Below are 27,467 nucleotides of genomic sequence, written 5' to 3'. Positions count from 1 at the left end.
TGATGCTCAGTGTCTTCTTCCTCCCTCATTCAGATTTTGCCAGAATTTAGTTTCTTGGAGCTACAATACTCATAGTTACTATCATCTTCTTTGAGGCCAGAGGAAGTCACCTTTCTGAATTTTCTGTCTCTGATCTCTAAACTATCATTTAAGAGTTGATCTGATTAGGTCAGTCCTACCCACAAAAAAATCTCCCCTTTGGTTAACTCAAAGACAACTCATTATGTACCTTAACTACATCTACAAAAATTTCCTTTACCATATAATGTAACCTAATCATGGGAGTGACGTCCCATCATATTCACAATCCCACCCACACTCAAAAGGAGGGAATTATACCAGACATATATACCACGGGAGTGTGGGGTGGGGGGTAGATGGAGGAGTGGAGGGAGTGGGGGACCCCTAGGGACCATATTAAATTTTTCCCTACCAAACTAGTTATACAATTATACAGTTTTCATATTCCACTTTTTACACCAAATACAGACCTGAATGTTTTATTTTCTGGAGAATTTAAGTGCACCTACTTAAGATTTAATTTTGTCATCATTAAATACTGACTATTTAAAAGAATACACCATAGTTTCTGGATGGCAAATCCAAAGAGTTACTCAAGAAAATGCTTTGAGAAGTGGCATTATTATTAGAATAAATTACTACTTTCTAAAGTAGATATTTTAAAGGGCAAGGTACTCACTTGGATGTAAATGTTCTGGTATATTTCCTTTAAAAAAAAGTAAGCTACATTACTTTTAAGGTAGTTTATTGTCAGTTATTGGAAAAAGATTATTTCTTTTAGCAATCTGAATAATTCTTTAGATAATTAGGTCACAAAAAAGAACAAAGAACAAATGTGGTTATGTGTATCTATATGCATATAGACTATGTAAGTATTTAAAGATTTTATGTGTGCTTAAAGGAAGTTGAAGTAAAACATGTCAAAATTTCACCTTAAAGCAGTGTGGATAAAAACTATTGGTTAATTAAAAACTGTAAAATTTTAGGTTATTGAATCTTTCAAACAACTTCTACATATTATACAATGGATATGATAAACACAGAATTACAAAACTGGAAGGTACATTAAGAGACTAACTAGGCTTTTATACCCTTCCCTGAAACAGTATTATACCTCATTTACATATAGGCTTTCTATTATAATCACAAAGATTATCAGGGACAGATCATAAACATTGTGGAACTGGCAATGCCCTTAATAGCCCAGACTAGTATATAAGTATACTTTGCTTTTTGTGATTTCCATTAAATCTAATTTACGATTTTTGTTTCATCAGGCAACGACTAAGAAAAGATGTGAGGTCTAAAAGTATAAGAAAATATGCCCAGGGAGGAGCACAGAAAAAGCAGACAAATAGATCATGACAAGATTTAAGGTTATTACTCTAGCTTTTTCAAGAGCAATTTTTCTTCTCATTTCCTCCACTTTAATAGTAGGGGAATCTTAGTGAATCTTAGTGGCTTTTTATAGCAACTTAAAGAAAACTCCTAATAAAGACATACTTGTTAATTTCTTACTCAAGGATTTCTACCAATTGGTGCCTCTCATTGCACCCCCGTAATATCCCTCAGCTATAATTGCACCACATTGCCTTCCATAGTTCTTACATGTGTGCCTTTTTGCTAATGGTTCACTCAGCTGATCTATGCACATCACAGTATATCTCTCAATAAGTATTTGATAAATATTAATCTGAACTCAGTGCATTTTCTAAAACCCCTTCCATAATAACAATTATTGTCTAGTGGAAGAGAGAAATGTTGTATACATAGTCATGCATATAAATTTATAATAACTGACTGTGATTAGTACTGTGAAGTAAAAGTCTTGGTTATTATGAGGGAGAAGTTCAGGGGTTAGGAACACAGAGAAAACATTAACAAAACTGTTCAATCTGACAAGACACATGAGAGGAGTTAATCCTGCTAGACCCTAGACATTCCTTATTTCAAATCATTCTCCCAGGTCCTGTGCAAGAACTGATGTACTGTTTTGCATATTAATATGTTTGCTTTGTGATTTGTTCTGTGATTTCAGATGATTTCATATCCCATTCTGCAAGGGTAAGATCCTTGTTTTATCTCTTTTACATTACCACAGGAACTCAACCAATGATTAATATGCAGGAATTATTCTTTGATAATTATGAACGTAAAAGTGTGTCACAAAAATGTCACTGATAAGAAAAAAACACCACTTAAAAAGTAAAATATAATGGAGCCAAAGCCAAGAGTTTTGTCATGTGATGTTGATTATTTATCTAAGAGTCATCTCGTGATTTTTCCTTAGATAAAAAGCCTCAGATATGTTTGAATAGTCACCCTCTTTATGTGCCCATCGAAGGCATTCCCTGATCAGCTCCAGTGGGTAAATAAATACTCAATGGTCTAACACCAATGATGGTAATTCCATTTCCCTTGCCCTGTGCAGGTTAATTAATCTGCTTGTGATCCATTTGTGGCCAATGAGAAGTGAGAAGTCTCCTGGAGAAAGGTTTTTTGCCCTAATAAAGAAGAGACATAAGTGATTAAACATACAACTATCTTCTCTAGTCAGATATTGTTGAGTGAACATGTGATGGGCCATCTTGCGAGTAAGAAGAGTCAGACCCAAGGATCTAGCCGATATTCTGAGGATATCAGAGGGAAAGCAATGAAGGGCCAGGCTCTTTGATAACACTGCTGAACCTTGAACTGAATCCTAGAATGGCCCTCCCTCTAAAGTTCCTGTTATGTGAGATAGTGATCGTTCATTTTTAAAGTCACTTTTGGTTGAGTTTTTTGTTACTCTCTGCTAGTGATAGTCTAACTTACATAATTAACTTTCTAATTGTGTTTGTTTCACTTTTAATTTTATTCAGAATCTTTACTAATTTTGAATTAATTTTATGATGGGCCAAAAAATAAACTAATATGATATTTTCGAAAAATTTGACTTTTACTTAATCAGGAACATTTCACCAGAAATTTCAGCATAAGCATAAAAAGCCATGGAGGTTTTTCCGCCCTTTTTGAAACACAAAGCATTCTTGGTGAGTTTAGATTTCTATGGCAGAAATCTGCATGTGGCTAATAATTCTATTCATGAGTAGGAAGTGTGGCTACTTTGACAGATCATGGCTCAATAACAAGCATGCAGGTCTAAGTTATCACATAGTTTGGATGTGAATTCAACAGCAGGATAATGACAGTTGCCAAGGATTTGTGCTTACTGTCGCTTCATACCAGCGCTGCCTGTCAAAATGTCTCTTTCTCTCATACAGAAGCCATAGAATTTTTATGGATAGCAATTACTTACAATATACAATGAAGTACATCAAATCTAACAACCACTCTTTAGCCCCTCATTATTTGGTAGTCTTTTTGTTAAATGTAGTCAACCATTTTCATCTAAATTATTTATTTATACTGTATATTTGACAAGCATATATTTCTCACTTTATATTCTTGTGGCATTTAAACCTTCCTGAAGAGTTATGTTCTTTTTTTTAATGTTGTCATTTGTAAAACTCATCTTTATCGTATTACCATTTTAATGGTAATTAAACTCTCTAATTGGAATAAATACAAGTAAGAAAATGTAAACATAAAGGAAAATGACCCTAAGTACATTCAATAATAAATCACCAGCTTAAAATACTGGATGAAACAAATAAAAGAAATAACTCCACATACGTTTGGTGAAAGGAAACTTGTATAAAATTTGGAGTTCACAAAGCACAAAGATTTCATTAAACTTCATCCTACCTTTTCCCCAGCTTGATGAAGTGAATAACCTCTGATGATATAAATAAATTCCTACAATTGCTAGATAAAATGTGATCTGAACATCATAGAAAGTAAATAATAGAAGTGGTAACAATAAACATGAACAATTTCCCCAAATTTTATTTCAAACACCAGAAGAAAATATAATTCTAGTTTGGCCTAGAAATGTTGGTAAAGGTATCCTGATTGCAGAGCAATTTCTAGTTATTTTATAACACATAACAAGTCAAATTTTTACTTGTAACTCAGTGACTGACTAATAACTAATGTACTATGTTCAAATTACAAATATACCTTAAAGGAGATACTCAATGTTTGAAAAGTTGAACTTGCTAACTTTTGTAGAAGGAAATCTAAACAAGAAGAACAGTTTATAATATTTGTAAAGGGCCCATCAAAGTATAAGATTGGAGCATAAATCATCCCACCCATAGGGAAAAAAAGAATACTATTTCTGCTTGTGCAAAAATACAAAGGAATAAAAGTAAAGTACATATCATTGTAAAATGACTATAACTCAATAAAAAAAAAAGACGTTAAAAAAATTTAAAAAATAAAGTACACATCTTAAATCTAAAATTGGGAGAGATTATAGATATTATATAAGGATTTTCCCGTGGAAATTTAAATTTTCAAAAGGAAACAATATGGTCTTTTAATACTTTTAAAGGAAACAATATGTTAATATTTAGATTTGTAGAGATTTTTAAAGGCTTGAAGGAAAAATCTAAAAAAGGTTATGAACTAAAAGAGTCTAATGTGTCAGGCAATGGAGGTTGAAAACAGCGAAGGTGTTGCCCTGCTTTATTAACCATTGATGCGTCGTTTCCCTCACTTCCTTCTGCTACTCATTCCATGGTGGGAACTGACAGCTCATCTTTGGAATGATGCAATTACTAAACTTAAACTGTCCCTAGAAAACATGATATAACAAGTGTTTATAGTTCAAAAAGAGGCTAAGATTCATTCCAATTAAAAATATCCAAAATAACTAAAATGACTCAAAAAAGTGAATGAACAGCTTAAGCAGTCAGTCTCCTTGAAAGTAAGACTTGTCTGTGAAAAAGCAACCCACATAATCTGTAATAAAAAGTTGTTGGCAATTCACTTTTAAACTGATTTAAGTCCTAATGTAATATACTAAAAATAATTTGTCCTCTCAGGGAACTAAAAACGTTGGTCTTGCACTCAGCTGCAAGCAGAAAAAAAAAACTGTACCTTTCTACTGTAAAAATCATGAAATTACATCCTTAGATGATCATCAGGTAAAAATTATTAAAACAAAATATTTCATATGTGGGAAAAAGATATTAATTGTTTAAAACATTCTGTTAGTTTAAAAATGCAGTTTTAATTTGGAAACCTTCCACCTCAGCATTCTCAGCATTCAGAGATTTCTTCTATAAATATAGTAGAACTGCCCCTAGATACCTGTTACCAATAAATAATTGATTCTGCCTCATGTCTCAAGGGCTGATGCCCTGTTCCAGGTTTCCTGGGAATACATCAGCCTACAGCTAGGTAGGAAAATTTCCTATCATGCTGCTTGCCTCAAAGTAGCCTTAGGGATGAAGCTAGATTTTTCCAGGCATCTGACCTCCTACTGGTAAGCCACAGAATGGGAGGATCAGACCTTTGGCACAACATGTTGAACTCAGTTACACTGTTGGTGATTAGTTTTCTTTTGGGGTAAGACTCCCAGCATAGCAGATTTTACTCTGTTTCAAACAAATGTAATGTAGAGTGACAGAGGCAAAACATTGTAAGAACAGAAGAAAGAGAGAAAAGAAAGATAATGTAAATATAATAAAAAGTAAATTAATAGCATCAGATAATAACATGAGAATAAAGTGACTTGTCACTGTATGGTTGCAATGAATGGATTTAATATATGTGGGCATATTTTGTAAAAATGTACAATGTGTTAATTAGTGAAAAAAGCACAATCTCTGTAATACAAGTAAAGGAACAACAAATTGACTATATTTTAGTAATTATTTCTCATAAAAAGATCACAAAGATGTGGAAGAAAGGTGGCAAGGAAAAAAGGATGAGACAAGAGAAGTTTTAACCTCAATCAGGGGGAAAATGTCTTATAAAGAAAATTGCCTCCCTCTGATAATCATATTAATACCAACAGATGTTAGACTACCATTAGCCTGTATGAACTTGATCCTTTTCAGGTTGAAATTCATCATTTTCTTTTTCATGAAGTAAAAGACCTCTGGGCATTGTCTTTTACTTTCCATTCTGTTGCCAAGAAGAGGATTACTTCATTTTCTAGGTACATCATAATCAAAGTTGATGGTAACAGACAACAGTGACAGAAAAGAAGCTACGATCCAGACAAATAAATAGAAAAAGCACACTGAAACAAACTATAAAAAACAGGCTGTAGGAAAGTGTCACACACACACACACACACACACACACACACAAAAAGACTGACATATTTTCTTAAAAGGGCAAATAAAACCAGAGTTAAAGGGACTCAATCAAAGAAAGAGTATGAGAAAAAAGCAGAAAGAAATAATAAATAAAATTACAGTTTCACAAAAGATACCACAAAAGATAGTTAGAATAAAAAGTAAATATAGGGGAAGGAGGTATAGCTCAGTGGTACAGTGCAGGCCTAGCATGCACGAGGTCCTGGGTTCAAGCCCCAGTATCTCCATTTAATTAATAGATGAATAAGCCTAATTATCTCCTCCCCCGAAAAAGATTAAATAAATAAATAGACAAATAAAATGTAAATACAGTACTATTTTGAAATGGAAAATTGTTAAAAAATAAATTCTAGAGGCAATAAAAATGCAAATACACAGTATATTATTTAGCATTGGCTACATTTGTACAAAGGACTACTTAAAAATCCTATTCAGAAAATCTTTCCCATTCTCTTATTGAAAGAACACTATCATGAGAAATTTACTCTCAACAATATAACTACTAGGTAATGATTTCCTAAAAAGTTATCTAGCCATTTATCTAGCACACTGTGTCAATGGTCTCATGTGCTAAGAATATGCACTCATAGCTCAGAGGAATAAGGCAAGACAAAACTTAGCTGAAAGTCCAGATTTCACTTTCACTTAAACTTAGTAACACAAAAAACAATCAGACTGTCCTAAGAGGTAATATGATCAAGCATTTCTATAAGGAGATTAACATAATCTCTAATTTACAAGTATTTTCTTCAATGTTCTTATAGTCTACATTTTCCTTTTACCATAAAGACCATGGCATCATCACCTTTAACCAGCCAACAGCTTATCAATATCTGACAGATACTTTTTCATTCTTTCACTAGAATTTCTAATGGAGAAAAAAAAAAACACAAGAAAAATACTTCCATCTCCTCTGCTTTGTATGTCTAAGAAATGTGGTAGAAGTTAATAGTTAAGAGTTCTGGCTGTAATTAGATCCCTCTAGGTTCAAACTGTACCTTCTCTACATATCAGTTGTGTGATCTTGGTCAAGTTAATTAACCTTTCTAGGCTTTTTTGGTAAGATGGAGATATCTAAAACACTGTCTGCCTTTTGTTCCTCTTGGGGTTGTTTGGAGAACTAAATAGATATAATGTAGTTAAGCACTTTTTAGCACAGCGACTGGCATATAGCAAATATTATCTGCCTTGTCATCATTATATCAGTATACTACCAATCCAAATGAGACTCTAGAAAATAATTTGTTTATTGCATCATCTATTTTTTTTCTTCCCATTAAATAGAAAAAAATGGAAGGGCTCTAACCCAGGCAACAACCTTCCAGCCCATCAGATCTCCAAGTTATTACTGATATCATCTCTACCAAATATTGAGCATTTACATAGAAAACTTTGTATTAGCACTTTTCTCCCCTTCAGAAGTCAGTTTAAGCTGCTGAAATAATATTCTTACCTTGGTACATCATTTGAAATGTATTTGTAACTGGGGTGAGTGGTATCCCCACTGAAGGTGCCTTCAGGGTTGCCTTGCTGTGATACCTCAGAGGTTTCGGTCAAGGGTGATAAAGAAGACTGAGAAAGTGTTGCTCTGTGATCTTCTGCCATTTACAGCTAAAAATGAGGAAGAATGTTATTTAATTTAAAATGTAAAATCTTCCTGGGTTATAAATTGAGGCTGGGTATTAATCACAATTTACTTCTCATCATGTTCTAGACCATGCAGCAGTTGCTAAATGAAATCTCACTAGAAATGAACAGATGAGAGCTTAAAGGAAGACAAAATTAATGAATCTAAGTCTTTGATCGGTATAATCCTATTTAAGAAAAAAATTATATAAAATAGTTGCAAACTATTTTAATTTTGATGTTTGCTAGAAAATAGCTAATTATACAAACAACATGAGGACTATGTTATTGAAAAGTGCAACACAATGTCTTTTTTTCCTCATTTTTTTTTTTTTTCGGTCTACTGTTTATCCTTTCGTTTTCTGGAAGCTACCCTTCTCCTGATTCTGATGAGAAGTATGTGGTCTTACTTTCCTGGCAGGGAAGTAGGTGTGTTCAAGGTTAGTCAATGAAAGTATCCTCCCCAGACACAGGGATTGCTAAATCAGTTCTGATGGAGAAGACGAAGTAATGCCCTGTTCTCTAGGATTGCTAGCTTTAAGAACAATGTAAACTTCTACCATTGAGATGGAAGTAAAAACAGATGAGAGAAAAAAATGACAGATGGAGAGAGGTTAAAAAGTGAAAGAGATTCCTGACGACCACATCTGAATCCCTGAACGCAGCTATTAACAACCACCACAGCTCTTGAGTTTCCTAGGTATGTGAGGCAACAGACTCCATTTTGTTTGTTTGCTTGTTTAAGCTAGTTTGAGTTGGGATCCTCTTATTTGTAATCTATAAATCTTGAATAGTGCACACAGACAACCTAAAATTTCTTAAGACCAATACTATACGCCCATAAGAAATAATATCAAAGAATGTTATAGGGTCCTTTCTAAGGTGTAATCACCCACTCACAATTCTGATAAAAATAGTTACAAAATCTCATGTCGGATGTATCCCACTAAGGTAAGGAGGAGTCCGAAGGCAACATGACATACCAGTACTAAGGGAAGGATATTACTTGTAAGGTAATTAAAAAAAAAAGCACTTTACCATTTTTCTGATATTCTGAAATAAACACATTCATTCATCCAGTTATTTACCGAGCACCTACAATGTACTTGGCATTGTTCTAGGCGCTCAGAATTTTTCAGTGAACAAAGCAGAAAAAATCATGCTCTTTGGAGCTTACATTTCAGTGGGGGCAGATGATAAATAATAAACATAAGAAATAAGTACACTGTAAAATGTTAAATGATAAATGCTATGGACAAAATTGATCAGGAGGGGCATATTGGGAATATGGAGGTGAAGTGAATTATAAGTTTAAATAGGTTTGTCAGCATAGGCTTCATTGAGGTGGTAATATCTGGGCAAAGACTTGAAAGAGGCAAGGAAATGAGCCACACAATATCCAGGAAAGAGTGAGAGGGCCATGAGGTGGGGTATCCCGGCAGGTGTGAGAAACAGCAGGAGTAGATGAATACATGAACAAGAAGGAATGCAGCTGGGATGAAGTTAGAAAGGCAGTGGGGGCAGGGGGTGAGGTGTGGTGGAGATAACAGGGCCTTGTAGGACACTATCAGGACTTTGAGTGAATTAGAGATCCCATGGAGTGTTTGGGGCGGAGGAGTAATATAACTTAAAAAAAGATAATTTTGGCTTCTTTGTTAAGAATGCATCAAATGCATCAAAATTTCAATGTCCTGATTTGCCCATATATTAATATTTTCCAATACTTATTATCTTGACATTCACGTTAGAAATAAATTTCTAGCTTGTTCAAACAATGCTAACTTGGATTTTTACTGATTGCAGTTGAACCTAATCCTGAAACTCCTAATATTCCTTGAACTAAGTTGGTTTCAAAAACCTAAAATATATATCGGCTTAGAGTGCAGAAATGAGAACATTAGGATGGTTTGGAATCTAAATCTAAGAGTTCACTAATTTGGGGCTTTGGGTCTTCAAGGCTCACCAAGCTTCCCCAGTCAGGCCAATTCCTTAAAGTAACTCAATCTCTCTCTTTTTCTGTCTGTCTGTCTGTCTGTCTCTATATATAGTCAGTATATTATTAATGTATACGTTAATTATTATGTGTGTATATACATACACATACATACATCTTGTTGGTTTTGTTTCTATGGAGAACCCTGATACCCCTGTTTCAAAGACCATGTCAGTCTACAAGGTTAAGCTCGAACTAGAGTCAGAAAGACTTTCCTGAAGCATGGGCCAGTAGAGCCAGTCAGATGATGGATGCAACGGGATTAGCAGTATTGATGTGGGTCAGGAAGAAGCTATGGCAACTGCAGCAACACCAACAGCACCAGCAACACAAAGAGACAAGCTGACCAATAGTCTTCTCATTTGGGAGAGAGCATCTGGAAGACTTCCCTTTTGAACTATGACTTATCTACTAAGGTTCTTAGATAATCTACAAGACAGGAAGCCCAAAGAGTATTATTCAAGACTCGCTGCTAATTAAGCTTATGGAAGAATATAAGAACTATAATATAACATACTCACAAGTATTATGTCTTTCTCTGCCACTTTCTAGCTATGGGACCTTAAGTCTTACAATCTTTCTGAGCTTCAGTCCTCTTATTTGCAAAACCAACTATCACATGGTTATGAGGATTAAATAACCAAAACGGTGAATGTGAAAGTGTCTGGCACAGTACTTGGCACATGGTAGACATTCATTAAATGTTAGGTGAATCTGAGTCACTGTCAAAATAAGAAAAGGTATCTCTCTCTATGTAGTTTAAAAGAGAAGGTACTTTTCTCTGCCCAGCACTCCTTCACACTCTCCCTACCGTTTGAAATGTCTCAGAATAGGAGGGCTGAGATTCTCCTCACAGGCTCCCACAACAACCACTGCCTGTTAAGTTTTTTCATAGATCAGGTCTTCCCCAATTAGGGAATGCTTAAAAGTGAAAAAAAAATCCAGCTTTGTATAGCAAGGAAAAGTTACATGAATAGAGAGTAAATCACCTTGCAGAATGAAATCCCTTGAATATTCTGGTGTGTTTGTTATATAATTCAATTATTAAAAAATTAAAAAAAAATTGCACCAAACTATTCAAAAATATCTCTTGAAATACAGCAATAGCTTTACTTTTTACTTATGCATGATTACAATCCCAATCTTCACCAAAAGAAGTAATCATTTTAGTAATGGTTATAGCTTTTTTCTTCTACGTAAAACACTTTCTGGATGCTTTTAGGTGGAATGAGTTATGTAGTGTGAAATCATTACCATACTTAAGTGCAGTATTTCTTCTGTAATGTTACTACAAGAACAGTGTTACAGTGCTCGCTTTGGCTCACATATACTAAAAAGAAGTGTTATCCTCACTAGAAGTAGAACGTATTAACAGGTTAAGAAAACAATAGGTTTTCAGGTAACATTATGGCATGTTACTAATTAAATGAGAACTAATTGTTAATTAGAAATTAAAGAAATAAAAATGTGTTAATTTTAATTAGACTGATACTAAATACCATAATATTTTAGCAAAGAATAGAAAAAGGCACTATTTTATGTTTTATTAACACATATAGAGCTTATTTACTGACACTGAAAAACTACTATTTTTCTTTGCTTTCCATCCGTTAACAATTTTATATGGATATGAGTTCTCTCATATTTCTAGATCTGTTCTCCCACCAGTTTTTTTTTTTTTTAAAGCATTCAAGTTCACAGTGGCTATAAACCTGGACACTGGAGCGAGAGTGTCTTAGTTTACATCCCTGCTGCCCACTTACTGGCTATGACACAAGTCACATAACCTCTTTGTGCATTAGTTTCATCATCTGTAAAATGGGGTTAAGAATAGTAGCCACTTCATAAAGTTGATGTACTCGGCACACAGTAGGTACTTAAGTGTTGGCTGTTAAAGAGGAGAGCTTGATGGTCTTCAAGTCAGGACACTAAGTACCAACAGCAAACAGTATGTGGAGACTTCCCAAGGGGCATGTAAGTGTGTATAGCTTTAAACAAATCAATTTCCAGATCCTTGCCTTCCATATATATGCCATCCTAAAATGTACCTGCCCAGGAAACTGCCTGTCCCAACTACACTTTGCCCTTGGGAAGTCTCCATTCTGTCATTCTAGAAAAGAAAGGCATTCCTTTTATGCACATTTGAGGGTTTCAAACTTAAGAGTTAACTCCACTATTTTTTTAATGAAGAAATTATAACCCCCCCACTAATCTATATTATTAATATATTTCCAATAAATTTTACTTTTTATCCTCAAAAAAATCAAAAATGGCAATATATTCATGCTGTTTTGAATAAATGTATACTAAAAATAGTTATAATAAAAAAATCAATCCTGGGGAAATTTTGCAACACTTACAACCTTATGGTCACAGGATATTTTAAAAATGTGTTGTTATTGTATGTCTGAGACGTCAATAAAAGACTTTCAAGCATAAGAGATAAGAATCAGAGTGGAAATAAAAGTTTAAGGAGGAAAAGAAGGATGCAAAATTTCCAGCTGTTAAGGAGAGCTTGTTAATATTTTTAATGTTTTGATGTTTCAAAATCCCTATAGTATTCAGGCCTGGGGCCAAACTGTTCCATTAAGATGTGACATCTTCTCATGCCTGAAAACAAGGAAGCTATCAAAGACAAGTGGGGAATGTCAAAGGATATAGGAACCAACTTGAAGGGAATTCCACTGGTCAAAGATGGCATACTCTGAACAAAAAAAGTAGAAGATAGAAACATTAAACATATAAAAATGCATGGGTATCTAATAATACTAAAATTAAAATTTTAAACTTCATTATCTCATCATTCACCTTTGTTGCTTGCTAGGGCACAAACTGTTGTTCTGAAAAATAGTAAGTGTACTTTTCCTGCTCTCCTAAATGGGCTATAATTCAAGATGACCAAATAGAGGATGAGAAACTTCTTCATAGAAGAATCATATCTAATACATGCAGATGGAATAGAAGAATTAGCAAATCACCATAGTGCAAACCATAATGAAATAATGGATCTAGATAATGTTTGTCCAGGTAGTTTGTCATCTTCAGATGAAAGAGTGATGGGAAATTTATACTAGATGAATCTGACTGGTATCACCTATACCGCTGATACATATTAATATGTTACTAAAATAAGACAACCAGAAATTGTTTCTCCTTATGTGACTCCACAGGGATTATAAACACAAGACTGTCTATAAAGCATTCTCGCCACAAATACTGAATGTAATTGTCTCTAGATCTAACTTCTAGTTCATGACAAATAGGAGAAGGTAGAGAAACAAGTTGAAGGACACGGCACAGAGAATAAAGAGGAGGGAGAACTGGTACAAATGAAAAAAGACTTAAGAATCATATCAACCAAATGTAAACCTTGTTTACATCCTGATTTGAACAACATTATTTTTTATTTATAATTTAAAAAAACTTTAAAATATAGTCAATTTACAATGTTGTTTTAATTTCTGATGTACAGTATAGTGATTTAGCTATACATATACATATATATCCCTTTTCATATTCTTTTTCATTATAGGCCATAAGGTTTTGAATATAGTTCCCTATGCTATACAATAGGACCTTGTTGTTTATCTATTTTATATATAGCAGTTAGTACCTACAAATCCCAAACTCCCAATTTATCTGACCACCCCCAACTTCCTTTCCCCTCTGGTAATCATAAGTTTGTTATATATATACCACAACTTCTTTATCCAGTCATCTGACAATGGGCATTTAGGTTGTTTCCATGTCTTAGATCTTGTAAATAGTTCTCCTATGAACACTGGGGTGCATGTTATCTTTTTGAATTAAAGTTTCCTCCAGATATATGCCCAGCAGTGGCATTGCTGGATCATAGAATAAGTCTATTTTCAGTTTTTAAAGGAATCTCCATACTGTTTTCCATAATGCCTGCATCAAACTGCATTCTCACCAACAGTGTAGGAAGGTTGCCTTTTCTCTACACCCTCTCCAGCATTTATCATTTGTGGACTTTTTAATGATGGCCAATTTGACTGTGCAAGGAGATTCCTCATTGTAGCTTTGATTTGCATTTCTCTGATAACTTGCGATATTGAGCATTTTTTTATGTGATTATTGGCAATTTGTATGTCTTCATTGGAGAAATGTGAACAAACATTAACTTTAATGAGACATAGACTTTTGAGGCAATTGGTTATATTTGAACACAAACGGTATTATTGGTCTTAAGGAAATTATTTTATTGGATGTGAATAAATGGTATTATTAGAATAAATATCAACATTTTAATTGGTTAGAGATACAAACCAAGATATTTTGAAATACAATATGATTGGGATTTGCTTTAAAATACTTCAAGGAGGAAAGTGAGAGTATAGATAAGAATGGCAGAAGTTGATGGTTGTTTATATTGGGTAAAGAGTACACAGGAGTTTGTTTTACTATTTTTTCTTCTGTTCTTGAAAATGTTCATAATGAATTGTTTTTTTAAAAAAATCATACAGAATTTATGTTTATTAGATATATTTAAAAGACTGATGTTAACGGCTTTATTTTAAAATGTCAGTATTCATAGCATACCAGAAGTTACATCTATTCCAACTACTTAAGCTTATAATGAGAAATTTGAAACGTCAACTTAAAAATGTACACAGGCGTATATACTTTAAAAATTATATTAGGGAGTATATAAGCAAAACTATTTGAAGGTCACTGTTCTAGTCAATAAGTAACTTTGACCTCAGCTTTGAGTAAGGAAAGAATTTAAATTGAACAGAGCAGACACAGACCACTCCTACTCTTTTTCCCAGGTAAACTAGGATTTGCTTAGTTTTCCTGGGTTTACTTAAGAAAGAGCCATTCCGAGGTGAGAGACATGTTCTCATAATTCCTTTACTGTGGACAAGGTGCTTAAGATTGCCACAGAATCATCATAATTTAATACTCCTTTCACGGCTTGTTATAGGTCCCTAATTCAGACAGTGATGATCAGATGCATTAGCTTAAACTCCCAGATTGTGTGGGAGGATCAATGAAGTTCAAAGTGAAAAGTACTGCCAAGTGGAAAATTACTTCGATGAGAATGGTAGCTGCTGAGCCCATTTCCAAACAAGCTAACCCAAAGGGCTCACAGACCAAATTAAAATGCTCCATTCACACAATTTAGTACAAAAAAAAAAAAAAATTAGAAACACATAGTGATAAGCAAGGGGAAAGAAAGAAATTATACTACTAATTATTATTTTTAAAATTAATTTTGTGTCAATAGAAATATAGCTTACTATAGAACAGTCTGTTCTTCCATAATGTAATAGTTGTATGCCAATTGTATTCCGTAATGTAATAGTTGTTATCAAAACTTGTTTTATAAAAATAATAGTTAAATTGGAGGGGAAAAAAAAGGAAGGAAGTTAAGAACTGGAGTTTCAGACTCTCAATTTTTTTTTCCTGTTGGAATTTCAATGACAAATGTTTTTGCTTGTTTGTTTTATTCTAATAGCTGTAATTATACAATGCTACAAACTAAATATACTAAGATAAATCCAGCCATCTAGCTTTTGCATTACTCTATGTTACCAGGACTATGGTTAGCAGAGCAGTTCTTATATATTCTTAGCACTTTATTATCCTGTCACCCATTGTTACGATAAATAAAACATAAACAGGAGGGCCTTTGTGGCCCTCCAAATGTGTTTTTCCTAAAACCACTTTGGTAATTCCAGATCCCATCATCCATCCATTCAATTGTCAAATATTTATTAAGTACCAACTATTTTCAGACTTAAAAAAAGACAATGGATTCAACGTTGAACAAGAGAACATTGCTTTTTCACTAGCTGAATTTTCATTATAATAAATGTACACAATTTTAATTAACTTTTTTAACTAAAAACAATTTGAATGATGATAACTGCAGTTATTACAGAAATGCCCACATTAAGATTGGAAAGAAAAGTACAAAAAAAATAAAATTCCTTACAAATCCTAACCTTGGAGTTAGCCATTATTATAATTTTTGAATATTTGTTTTCTAACTTTCATCTATGGTTTTACAGAGATAGTCTTTTCTTTAAACAAAAGTGTGACCATATTAAATATACAGTTTATATACAGCTGTGTATATGAGAATATTCCTGTATTATTAAATATTTGTTGAGAACCTAATTTTTTAATTACTTGTTTAATATCCTAGCTAGTTGCTCCAAACGCTTCCAAATGCTTCATATTGTACATAAAGCTATTGTTCTTGTACACAACTTCGACCATGTCATTGACTAGTTTCTTAAGAAGTTGTGGAAGTTAAATTCCCAGATTAAAGTGTATGAACAATTTTAAAGCTGTTGATGTGTATTTCCAAAGTGAATTCTTTTTAGAAATGTACCATTTTCTCAAACTAACAGAAATGGTATATGAAAGCCCATCTAACAGCACTCATTACTGGAATAATATATTATTTCTTAACCTTAAATCTTAGAATAATTTTCTAACTGGTAGTGGAAATTTAATTTTTAAAATTGTCATTACTTAGAGTTTTTTTCATATCAGTACTCAAGGAGGAATTTCAGGGGATAATCAGTGAGATTTTATGATCTGGAGGGCATTATGCTTAGTGAAATAAGTCCAACAGAGAAAGACAAATACTGTATATTATCATTTATATGTGAAATCTAAAAAATAAAATGAATGAATATAACAGAACAAAAATAGACTCAAAGATATAGAGAACAAACTACTGGTTGTTTGTTTGGGGAGAGGGAAGGAGTAAAGAGCAAGATGGGGTAGAGGATTAAGAGGTATAAACTCCATATGATATCACTTACGTGTGGAATCTAAAAAAAATGGCACAAATGAGCTAATTTACAAAACAGAAACAGACTCATAGACATAGAAAACAACTGATGGTTACCAGGGGGGAAAGGGGTAGGTGGAGGGATAAATTGGGAGTTCAGGATTTGCAGATACTAACTACTATATATAAAATAGATAAACAACAAGGTCCTACTGTATAGCACATAGAACTGTATTCAATATCTTGTAATAGCCTATAACAAAAAAATATGAAAAGGAACATAAATATATGTATAATAACTATGCTATACACCATAAATTAACACATAATTGTAAACTGACTATACTTCAATTAAAAACAAAAAGAGGTATAAACTGCTATGTATAAAAGAAATGCTACAAGGACATATAGCACAGGGAATTTGACCAATATTTTATAATAACTTCAAATGTAGAATATTCTATAAAAATTTTGAATCACTATGTTGTACACCTGAAACTAATATTGTAAATCATCTATACCTCAATAAAATAAAAAATTACCATTATTTAAAGTTTTTATCATAGCAATACTCAAGGAGGAATATCAAGGGATATTCAGTGAGATTTTTTGAACTATAAATTATTTTAATTCTACTTAGAAAACATTTAATTAAAAGAAGAAATTCCTGAAATATAGGATATATGTTAAACTTCTAGATATTTTAAAGATAACTGAGTTCAAAATATCTAATTAGCCCAATGCCCCCTTTCCCATATACTTATGAGAACATATCCAATTATCTTGAAAAAGGCAATTAAAATTACTATTAATAATCTTAATACTAGGACATGTTATAATTCATTTGATAATTACATTTCCCACAAAGATACTGTCAACATAAACTGTGAAACTGCAGATCCATCCTGTTTACAAGTATCAGAGACAATATGCTCACTATTCTGTTGTACTTAAATGTTGTATTGCAGTTTTTCTTAACAGGTAATACGTGACGTGAAACATGTCTGATTTTATGCTTCTTAATTTCCATTCTGATGTTTAACATTCAGAAATTATATTTATGTATCACACATCTCAGAAAACAATTTAAATAATTAAAGTAAGAAAAATAATAGCAACCATGCCTCTCATTTCAAATACAAAACATAAATCTTTCATTCCTAGATATCAAAGAACAATCTGCGATCAGAAATGCCAACTATTTACATTTTCTAATTTATGTAGCTAGCATTATTTTGTCTAAGTGTTCATATTTTATATTTTCAGAAATTTATTATGAATCAAAATATTGTTATAAAAATAAGAAACAATCAAGAGACTATATTTTAAGGATTGACTCATAAGTTTTGAAAATTCATTATTTCTATTCTTTATTCTGGTTTTTATAACAAGGAAAAGAAAAAACTGCAATCATTTTTATTTTTAAAACATACTACAGGAAAAGGTACCATTTAAGCCAGTCTGAAGTTTACAATATTTATTGTCATCTTTCTTCAAAAATATGCATTAGAATAAATATTTTTCTAAACACTAAAGTAAATACAATACATGGTTCTGGCATATTTATTTTTTTGAAAAGGCACTCTGAATCTTAGACAACATAAATACTAGGCAGTGTAGTGGTTGCCATAGTAACAAGTAAATAGGAGCATGAAAAACATGCAATTTTTCAAATGTATACACTTCTTTCATAAATATGCATATTTTATAGATAAAAATTTTTTCAACCCTTGCTTTAGCTCCCTGTTTAGAGAGAGAAACACCTAATTCTTTAGAAATAAAAGATCATCACCTAGCAATTGAGTAGGCTCAAAAAAGTTTTTAAGTGCTTTATGGGAAATCTTAAGGTTTTTAAGTCAATTTTCCAAAATGAAGGAAGGAAAAACTCCTTTCATTCTATATTAATTGTCAGTTCTTTAGGTAAAGGTAAAACTGTATAAATTTCTTTTCCTCCCAAGCATGAAAGTCCCTTTTACTTTGCATAAGTTTATTAGTCACATGGAGCACTTGACCATGGAAAACGGAAAGCCTCCTTGATCAGAAAGAAGTACCAAAAGTTAATGCTAACCCAGGAGCAGCTACTTGAATAAATGATCTGAAAATCTTTGTGTCAGTGAGCTAAATTAGATTTTAAAGAGTTCTCTCCTTTTTTCTTTCCCTTCATTAAAATACAATCTCTGGTTTACAGGTACCTTAGAAGACACAGAAGTATATTGATACAGTGTTCTGAACTTTATATTTCCAGCTGAAGAGGGCTTAGAGTACATTTTCCAGGACTGGAAAGCAAAGAAGTTCTATAAGCCATGATGTGAAGTTTGAAATTTATTGAAAGGTACTAGTAAGCCAAGCAAAACAAGAGCAGGACAGTAGCTCAGCTATTATTGGGAAACAAATCCTTCAAATCTGATTACATAAATTTGTACTTCCAATTTGTTTCAATAACAACTATTAGGTAACATTCTTCTGGAGAATTTTTTAAAAATTTTAAAAAATCACCTTCTAGGCAGGGTGCCAAATATGAGGTGACAAAACAGTGTGCTCCAGGGTTCACCTTGTGCTAGCTCCTTGATAAAGAAACCATACACTGTAATGGTTAAGGACTGACTGAACTAGCCTGTGGGAGGAACTCATCACACATATGCACAATTCTATTTAAAGAGAAATCATTTTCCCCCCTGGGGGAAATAGTAAAGTTAAACTTTAAGAAATCTGAAGAATGAATTAAAACAGTAGTCAAATATTTATGACTACAATAGAATGAAATAAATCACATGGATGATGTGACCACTGCAAAAGGAAGGACGAATATATCTTTTTATTCCTCTTTCCTCTCAATCCTTTTACCTATTTCCCATTGTTTCATCTTAAAGTGATGGGAAAATGTCCCCAGAGACTGGAAAAGGGAAAACATACCCGTCTTTAAAACAAGGGGAAATGATTTTGGTAATTAGACAGCTTAATTTAACCTGGAAACATGCAATAACAAATTAAACAATCAATTAGTGACACCTAGAAGGGCATAAAATATTGGAAAACAACCAACACAGTATCTGAAAAGCCAAATATGCCAGATGAACTGAGCATCTTTTTCTGATAGAATGACAGACCATATCATCAAATAAGAAGTGAACAGTGTAATCTATTTAAGTGTTGTAAGTCTTTTTATTCTATTCCTCAATCCAGCATAGGGGGAAATGGTTTAGAAAGAAAATAACTTAAAAACTGGCTTCAATGCCAAACCAATGGATGTTGACATATCTCCTTTCTCGTGAGGGCCTGTTTCAGAACCGAGTCAACGTCTTTACTAATGACTAGTCAGGAATCTTGGCCTCCTCTATGTTTTGTCTTCATTATATCAGATCCCTGAGATCTCTGAAATTAAAAAGAATGTTTTTCCTCAGTTTTCTTTCCAACTTGTTGACCTTTTTTTTCCCTAGGGATCTTAAATGCCTTGTTACTTCAACTAAATGGTGCTGTACCGGTACAAGATATAAACCCATTTTAGGTAGCAATTTTGAAAGGGGAAGAGGGAATGCTTTGTGTATGACTTAAAAGGATCTTCCATGACTAGAGAAAATGGGAAGTAGCAGAATGGTGTTTAAATGTAAGTAAAAACACTTAAAACTTGAAGAATGTAAGGAATAGCTGTTACTTGGTTAGAAAAGTGAGACAGTGAAAAGAAGATCAACTGTACGGAGTGGAGAAATGAATCCAGTTCTTCAAGGAGAGATGTCTCTGTGCCATGTGACTAGCTGGCTAAGCCCACAAGGGGGTTAGAAGCACAACTATGGAGGAACGAGGTCCCAGCTTGGAAGGAAGTCAAACCTTTGGTCTGTATCAGAGAATCAGACAAGAGCCAACACTACTGAACTGAGCTCCTTATCAGATCAGGATAAGTGTTGTTCCTCATTATGTAATTAATATCCCTTTTTCCTAACCTCTGTTACTATTTAAAATAATGATTTTTATACCTTAGAAAGAAAGAAATTTGTTCGCTGAATTGTTTGATGGATCTTATCTTTCTAAGCCTAGTCAATGGGAGATGTTTCCAAGCTAGAGAGGTCATTACTTGTACCAGGGAATCAAGAAGGAAATGAGGGTAAGTAACAGCTCCCAGCCTTTCTCCCTTCCATTCTCTCAACACAAGGTGGTCACATCCTTTTCTTCCACTCTTACCCTAGGACACTTCAGAATGTTTACTGGAAAAGTTACTATGAAAAAGTTTTGTCACATACAACTGACTTAATTTTATGACTGAAAAATCGTAAGAACAAGGGCAGAATGTTTATATTTTGCAAGCCAAGATTATAGCCAATAATTTGCTTAGTTTAATAACTGAAGAAAAAAAAATGAAATAAAACAGACCTGTAGCTTCAGGACACATGAGGGCAGCGCATGTAATGGAAAGACCTCTGAAACCAGACCAAGAAGTTCTCGAGTTTTGACCTTAGTTTGGGGTCAGACCTGGGGTAAATCCTAAACTTCCTTAGGTTCATTTCCTCTATCTATCTAAAAAAAAAAAATTAGGGGGGAAAAAGATAGAATGAGGGAACTCTAAATTTTATCTCTAAAATTTAGTAGAAGAGCTTTCATATATGGAAGCAAAAGTAGTGTGACAGAAAATGCAAAAGATGTGGAGTCAGCTAACTTGAATTTGAATCTTGCCTCTGTCCCTTCCAGTCTGATTCCTGTATGTGTATGACAATAATATTTGCCTTACCTGTCTTACAAGGCTGTTATATAGAGCAAATGAGAAAATACATAATATGGGAAGGTATTTGTTAATTATAAAAGTGAGTCCTCATTTTTGTATTTAGTGCTGCATCCTGCACTGTCTAAGAAAGTAATTTTAGACATGGTAGAATATGTTCCAGAGACTCCTTGTTACCAGAGAAGACGCAGCTATTTACAATTTACAACTTAGGAGTGTTTGTCTCCTCGTTGTTGATTTGCTAACAGTGCCATGGTTGGACAGCCCAGGTTCCTATGAACTCAGTAAGTATTCACAGCAAAAATATGCAAGATTTCTAAACCAATTCCTCTAAAGGAAGAAGTGGGGACCTTGGTCAAAGTCAAGAAACTATGTTGGTTGGTGGTATGTTAGAAGTGGAAAGAGAAGAAAAGAAGAATTGGTTGGGTTGTACAAAGGATCAACTTAAAGTATGGACTAAGACAAGACAAAAAATATCAGCAGAAGGGAGTTGAGGACACTGGAAATTACCATTTTGATTCTATAAAATGTGCTAGTTGGACCTGCTATGTAGATGAAGGAGGTCCTTGTGGAATAAAATCCCAGGAGGGCAGCAGACATAAAGTATAATATATTTGTATATAAATATACATATATTAACATATGTAAAGCTTAACCAGTAAAAATATTATTAAGTTGGGCTACTAAACATTAGAGACTTGACCTTTTTTACTGATAATTTGCTTTTACCATTATGATATCTAACTTTTCCCTCAGGAAATATATAATGAATTTTAGATGGTTCTCTTCAACTTTCCAGAACACAGAAAGTTCATTTGTGAAGGTCTGGTAGTTTTACTTTTAATATATATATAATTAATTGTAAAATAAGGAGAATGATTTCTAAGAAGCATGCAAAAATTCATTTGTATTGATTTATTGTCATATAGATTATGACCTTCATAAATAAAGATGGGTCCAGGATGGCATGTGTCTCTGAGAGATGATATGCCACAGAGCAAACCACAGCAAAAAGGTCCAAACGACAAGAGTGAAGCCAGACACGGCCTCATTAGTGTAATGAAATTTAACTCAATTTATTAAGTATGTATTGATTACCAACTAATACCTATAATTAGAGAGGCATCAAAATATAAATTAATTTACTTTGGTAAAATTGATCCAGATATATTTCTAATCATTTCAATTGCTTTAAGCTTGCCAATTCTCCCTGTATTGAAGACTGTTAGCTAGTTTCTGGACCAACCTTTGGTGTATGTTCAGAGCTAGGAACCAAGTAACAACAGCACTTGACTCCTGAGGGCAGGCTTAGCCTCATCTACCTGAAGCAAAAAACTGGGGAAACAGGACATTTACCAGACTAAGCCTAAAAGAACTGTTATAGAGGACCCAGGAAAATCTTTTACATCTGGTTACACTTTCTTATCTTCTTCTTTTGCAGGATTACCTGACTTTAATCTAGGGCCTATTTATAAGCTCTATTTCTAAGTATTTCTTTGTCTGTCAAATTTGATTATACATATGTATATCACCAAAGTTCACTCTCATTTTCTACATTAGATTTTTGAAATTCTGAACTTAAAGACACATATGTACATTGTACAAAGGAATAATTTTTCCTTTCCTTGTGCTGAAATAAGAAAAGTTATTTAAATTATCGCCAAATATAGGTAGAAACTAAAAATAATAAATTTAACATTCAAAGACACTAACATTACAGATCAGGATTTACACTACAGACAAAGATAAAAAAAATATAGTCTTTCAAATTAATATATCTGACTGTCTGTAATGCTCCCGCTTCACCTGCAGCACATCAGACAAGGTAATAATTTATGATAATCATATGAAAATATACAATTAATATTCATCACCTCTCATTCCTCATCACTTTAGATGATCAGTAATGCAGAGTGAAAATGCTGTCAGATTTCTAATTGCTTTGTAATGGGCTTGAAACAGGGAAATCATTAAAGGCAAACAATCTGTCATTTGTCTGTTACTTTAACTATCTATCACACAAAAAAACCTCATTAACGAAATTGCTAATGAGCTACAAAAGACTATATTCATGGTGCTTCTACAGTAAATTAAAAAGTAATACTATGAATTGCTTAAAATATTTTAAAATATGATATTTTTGGACTTTCATCATAAAATATCTATTCTTCTGTATATTTTTTAAGTTGTGTGATTTCATTATTTTGGCATCTAATCCATCATTGAAGAAAACTCTTTAGCATATAAGAATTATTTTTCATCAGTCTTGAAATAATTAAACTGATAGTTGCAAGAAGCTGAAATGCTAAATGTGTTTATGACTAGTAAACTGACACAAGCGGTAAAAATAGTACCATAGAAACTCTGATGCTAAGTGAAGAATGTATTCTTGATTTTTACCCTCAAATCTCTGTGGATTTGAACTGTTGAAGCTGTAATGCTTCAGTCAAATAATGCTATCATTACACAAAAGGTACATTCAACGATTAAAATTGATCATGATAACATTAAACTGCATAATAACATGAACCATTTTGAAATATTTAAAGATATTAACCAACACTAAAATGTTTCATAATATTACTTCAAATAATTTTGGAGGGGAAAACAAATCATTTCTTTAAATGAGCCCTCCAAATTCTACATGTCTCTATCAATGGTACCTTTCTATATGAGGTACTTAGTACTTAAAAAAATCAACGATAATGCCACTAGCCTAGTATTAAAAACAAACAAAAACCCCAGGAATGTTTTGTGGGTTATAGAGTTCAGTTGCATTTTATTTTAGAAAAAAATATGAGAGTAACAAAGATAATAGTGTTACTAATTATGTTTTACATTTTGCTAGCGGTGAATTAAGTTATTAATTTATTTCCTAGAGCAAAACATCAGAATCTTAGTAATGAAGTCAAACTTCTTTTAAATATGTAGATCTAGTCATATCTATTGGAATATACACAAATTTAAGAACCTAAGTGTAATGGCATGTTCAGCCAGGTGCCATGGTTGACATACAGGAGTAAAATCCATGCTGACTTCAAAAGGTTCCATAACACTCTAGAAATAGCTTCATTATACACTCTAATTGACTTAAACAGACTTCATATCAACTGTTTAACACATGTTAACCCACAAATTAACACCCCTTGATCATTTCAAATTAACCTTTCTTCTGTGAGTCAATTACATGACAAAAATAAAATAAACTTAAAAATTTCAGGTTTAAAAAACTAAAATGGAGAAGAGAGGATGCTTTAAAAAACAGAGCATATAGATGCATTTCACTGCATGGTTAGAAGAGATCATTACAAGGTTTCAAATTTCAAGGAAAATTCAAAGCTCACAGAAAAGCCAGAGTGGTCATAAGACAAAGGGGTAAAAAAGTAAATGAGGAAATAATAAGCTGGTATTTATTATGACTACTAAAGAGAAACAGAAGGATTATATCCAGTGTCTTTAATAGATTCATGAAACAATTAAAACATCAGATGTGAAAAAGCTAGGAAGGCAGGAACAAAGATTCCAGGTAAGATACAGACCTTTATGAAGTCTGAAACAAGCTTGAAATAACACTGACACAACTGAAGTCAAACACACAAGAAAAACACAGCAATAGGTGTGATGACGGTGAAAAGTATTTACCTCGCTGTCTCTCCTACTTAGTGCACCACCTTGCTTAAACTCAGTGAATGTTCACTGATGATTACTGCTGAAAGAAAAAAGAAAGAATAGATCAAGGGAAGACAACCAGCGAAGGGAAAAAACACAAAATTGAAAAACCACTTCTAAAAGATGAACTAGGATTGCTCAGTAGAGCTGATTCGCAATACTGTCCAAAGATTTATAACAATCCGTCAAAAAAAGAAAAAAAGGAATTTTCTCTAGTTCTGGCCATTCATCTCTCTTCTCCGTCAAAATCATTATTTAAAACTTAACACTTCCATATATCTTCCTGTATTAGCCTCATTTTGATTCAAGGAATTCAATCATTCAAGTAATCTGCCTTATTCTATTCATATAACTACAAGTTATTAACTGTTACAGAACCTGTATTTTTTTCTGGCAAAGCACTTGGCACAGTTATTTCAGTTGCTTGTGTGTCTACTCAGATAAACTATAAGATTTTGAGAGGACTATAGCCAACTCAGTCTTGCATGTCTTGCAACAGAATATGGGACAACTGGTAGACAATAAATACTTGTTGATAGAATAAATAAGTAAATGAAGGCTATATATGTTCTATGTCATTGTGGGTTTTGTTTTTTTTTCAACCTCATCACTAGCTAATAGATTCTAAGTTGTTCTAGGGGCAATCATCTAATTTCAGAATATAGCCATAATATTCTCTGGTACTTAAAATTACATACAGCTTAGTTCACTGATATGAAAATCCCAAAAGATTCAGAGATAAATCAGATCAAGGAAATTAAGTGAAATCAGTAGAAAGAGCCAAGAAAATATAATCCCAGGGTAAGAAATAATTAACAGAAGTAGGCTGTATATATTGCACATATGTATCAATAAGAAGCGCAATTTACTAATGATCGCAAGGTAGGAATCTGTTAATATGTAGTGAACATTAGTAAGTTTATGAGCAGTAAAGTACTAAAGTGATAAATTGAATAAGAATGTGATTTTTTTTCTATCACTACAACCAAGGGTCTCAAATCTCTGCTATATTTATATCTACATCTACATCTATATCTAACTTTAGACATAGTATCTGATGAATCATCTTAAAATCAAATATTTAATGGATGCCTACTTTGCTTATGTTAGAATCTGATGATACAGGAATTACAAGGTTTTTGCCCATGTTTTTAATTTATCTAAGCTCAACAAACATTTGGGTTTGGTTTCATTTTTTTCTAATTCAATAGTCTGTGGCTTTCATTTGCTCTGTTTAGAAATTCCTAAAATACTACCATAAGTTCTTACTGTTCTAATATCAAAACTGAGCAACAAATATTTCATTATTAATAATAACAACAATAGCTAATCTTCACTGAGTACTTACTACTTTCAGACACCGTTATCTCATTTAATCCTCACAACAAATCTATGAAGGAGATACTATTATTATCTCTATTTTATAGAGGAAGAAACCAAGGCACAGAGATTAACTTAAAGTATTCACATAACTAGTAAGAGGCAGAACCTGGATTCAAACCTACGTGTTTGACTCCAGCATCCATGCTCTTAACCATTATGCTAACATAGTTTATATTTCTGCTACATTAGTTTTCTATAAATGAGTAAATTACCTTCTTAAAATAAAATAGTGAGAAACAAGCCTATACACTCACATCATTAGAAGTCCAGAGAATGCAGCAAGAAAGCTGGTGCTTAGTTTCTCTGAGACGTGTTCCTGCCCCCAGACAGCTTATGATACAATTAGGAAATTACAACAGGCATCTGAAGTGTGTAACAATACCTTGTGGGATCAGATGAGTACAAATGGGGAGTACACCCAGGACTGCTATGAAAGTTGAGAGAAGGGAGTAATTTCTAAGAACCTGGCCATCATAAAAGACTTGATGGAAGAGATAGGTCTTAAAGGAGAAATAAAACTGACAGGATGAGGAAAAGAGCTATGGTATCATAAGCAAGAAGGACAAAATTATGGATGAAGTACCAAGAAAATATCCAATTATTTAAAGGTTTTATGTATGAAGATAATAGGTGATGAGGTTGGAAAACTAGGATCATACTGGGGAGGTAACTGAATGCCAGATTAAGGAGGTAAGTCTTTATCCTCTAGACCTGCCCTGTTCAGTAAAGCAGTCCTTAGTTAGATGTGGCTATTGAGCACTTTAAATGTGGCTAGTCCAAATTGAGGTGAGCTGTACACATAAAATACAGACAAGCTTTTGAATACTTAGCATGAAAAAAGAATGTAAAATATCTCATTAATAATTTTTATATTGATTACATTTTGAAATGATCCATACTCTCTGGATATACTGGGTTAAATAAATATATTATTAAAATCCATTTCACCTGTTTCTTTTTACTCCTAACGTGGCTACTAGGAAATTTAAAATCACATATGTGGTTTGCGTTTGTGGTTTACAATGTATTTCTACTGGACAGCAGTGCTCTAGAAAATGAGAAAATAAAGGAACATTAATG

General features: G+C 33.1%; 1 protein-coding gene across 1 annotated transcript in view; it reads right to left on the bottom strand.

Moving 5' to 3' along the window:
* Positions 1–27,467, bottom strand: part of DCDC1 (doublecortin domain containing 1) — a 381,054-nt gene that overhangs the window by 351,468 nt on the left and 2,119 nt on the right. The window contains exon 2 of the mRNA XM_064492479.1: positions 7,690–7,847. Coding sequence (XP_064348549.1) covers positions 7,690–7,841 — 152 coding nt within the window. The 5' untranslated portion in view covers positions 7,842–7,847. The remainder of the gene's footprint in view (positions 1–7,689; positions 7,848–27,467) is intronic.

This window comes from Camelus dromedarius, chromosome 12, assembly GCF_036321535.1.
Source record: "Camelus dromedarius isolate mCamDro1 chromosome 12, mCamDro1.pat, whole genome shotgun sequence".
Taxonomy (NCBI): domain Eukaryota; kingdom Metazoa; phylum Chordata; class Mammalia; order Artiodactyla; family Camelidae; genus Camelus; species Camelus dromedarius.
The sequence above is the reverse complement of the archived record's forward strand: the minus strand, read 5'-3'. Positions and strand labels throughout refer to the sequence as shown.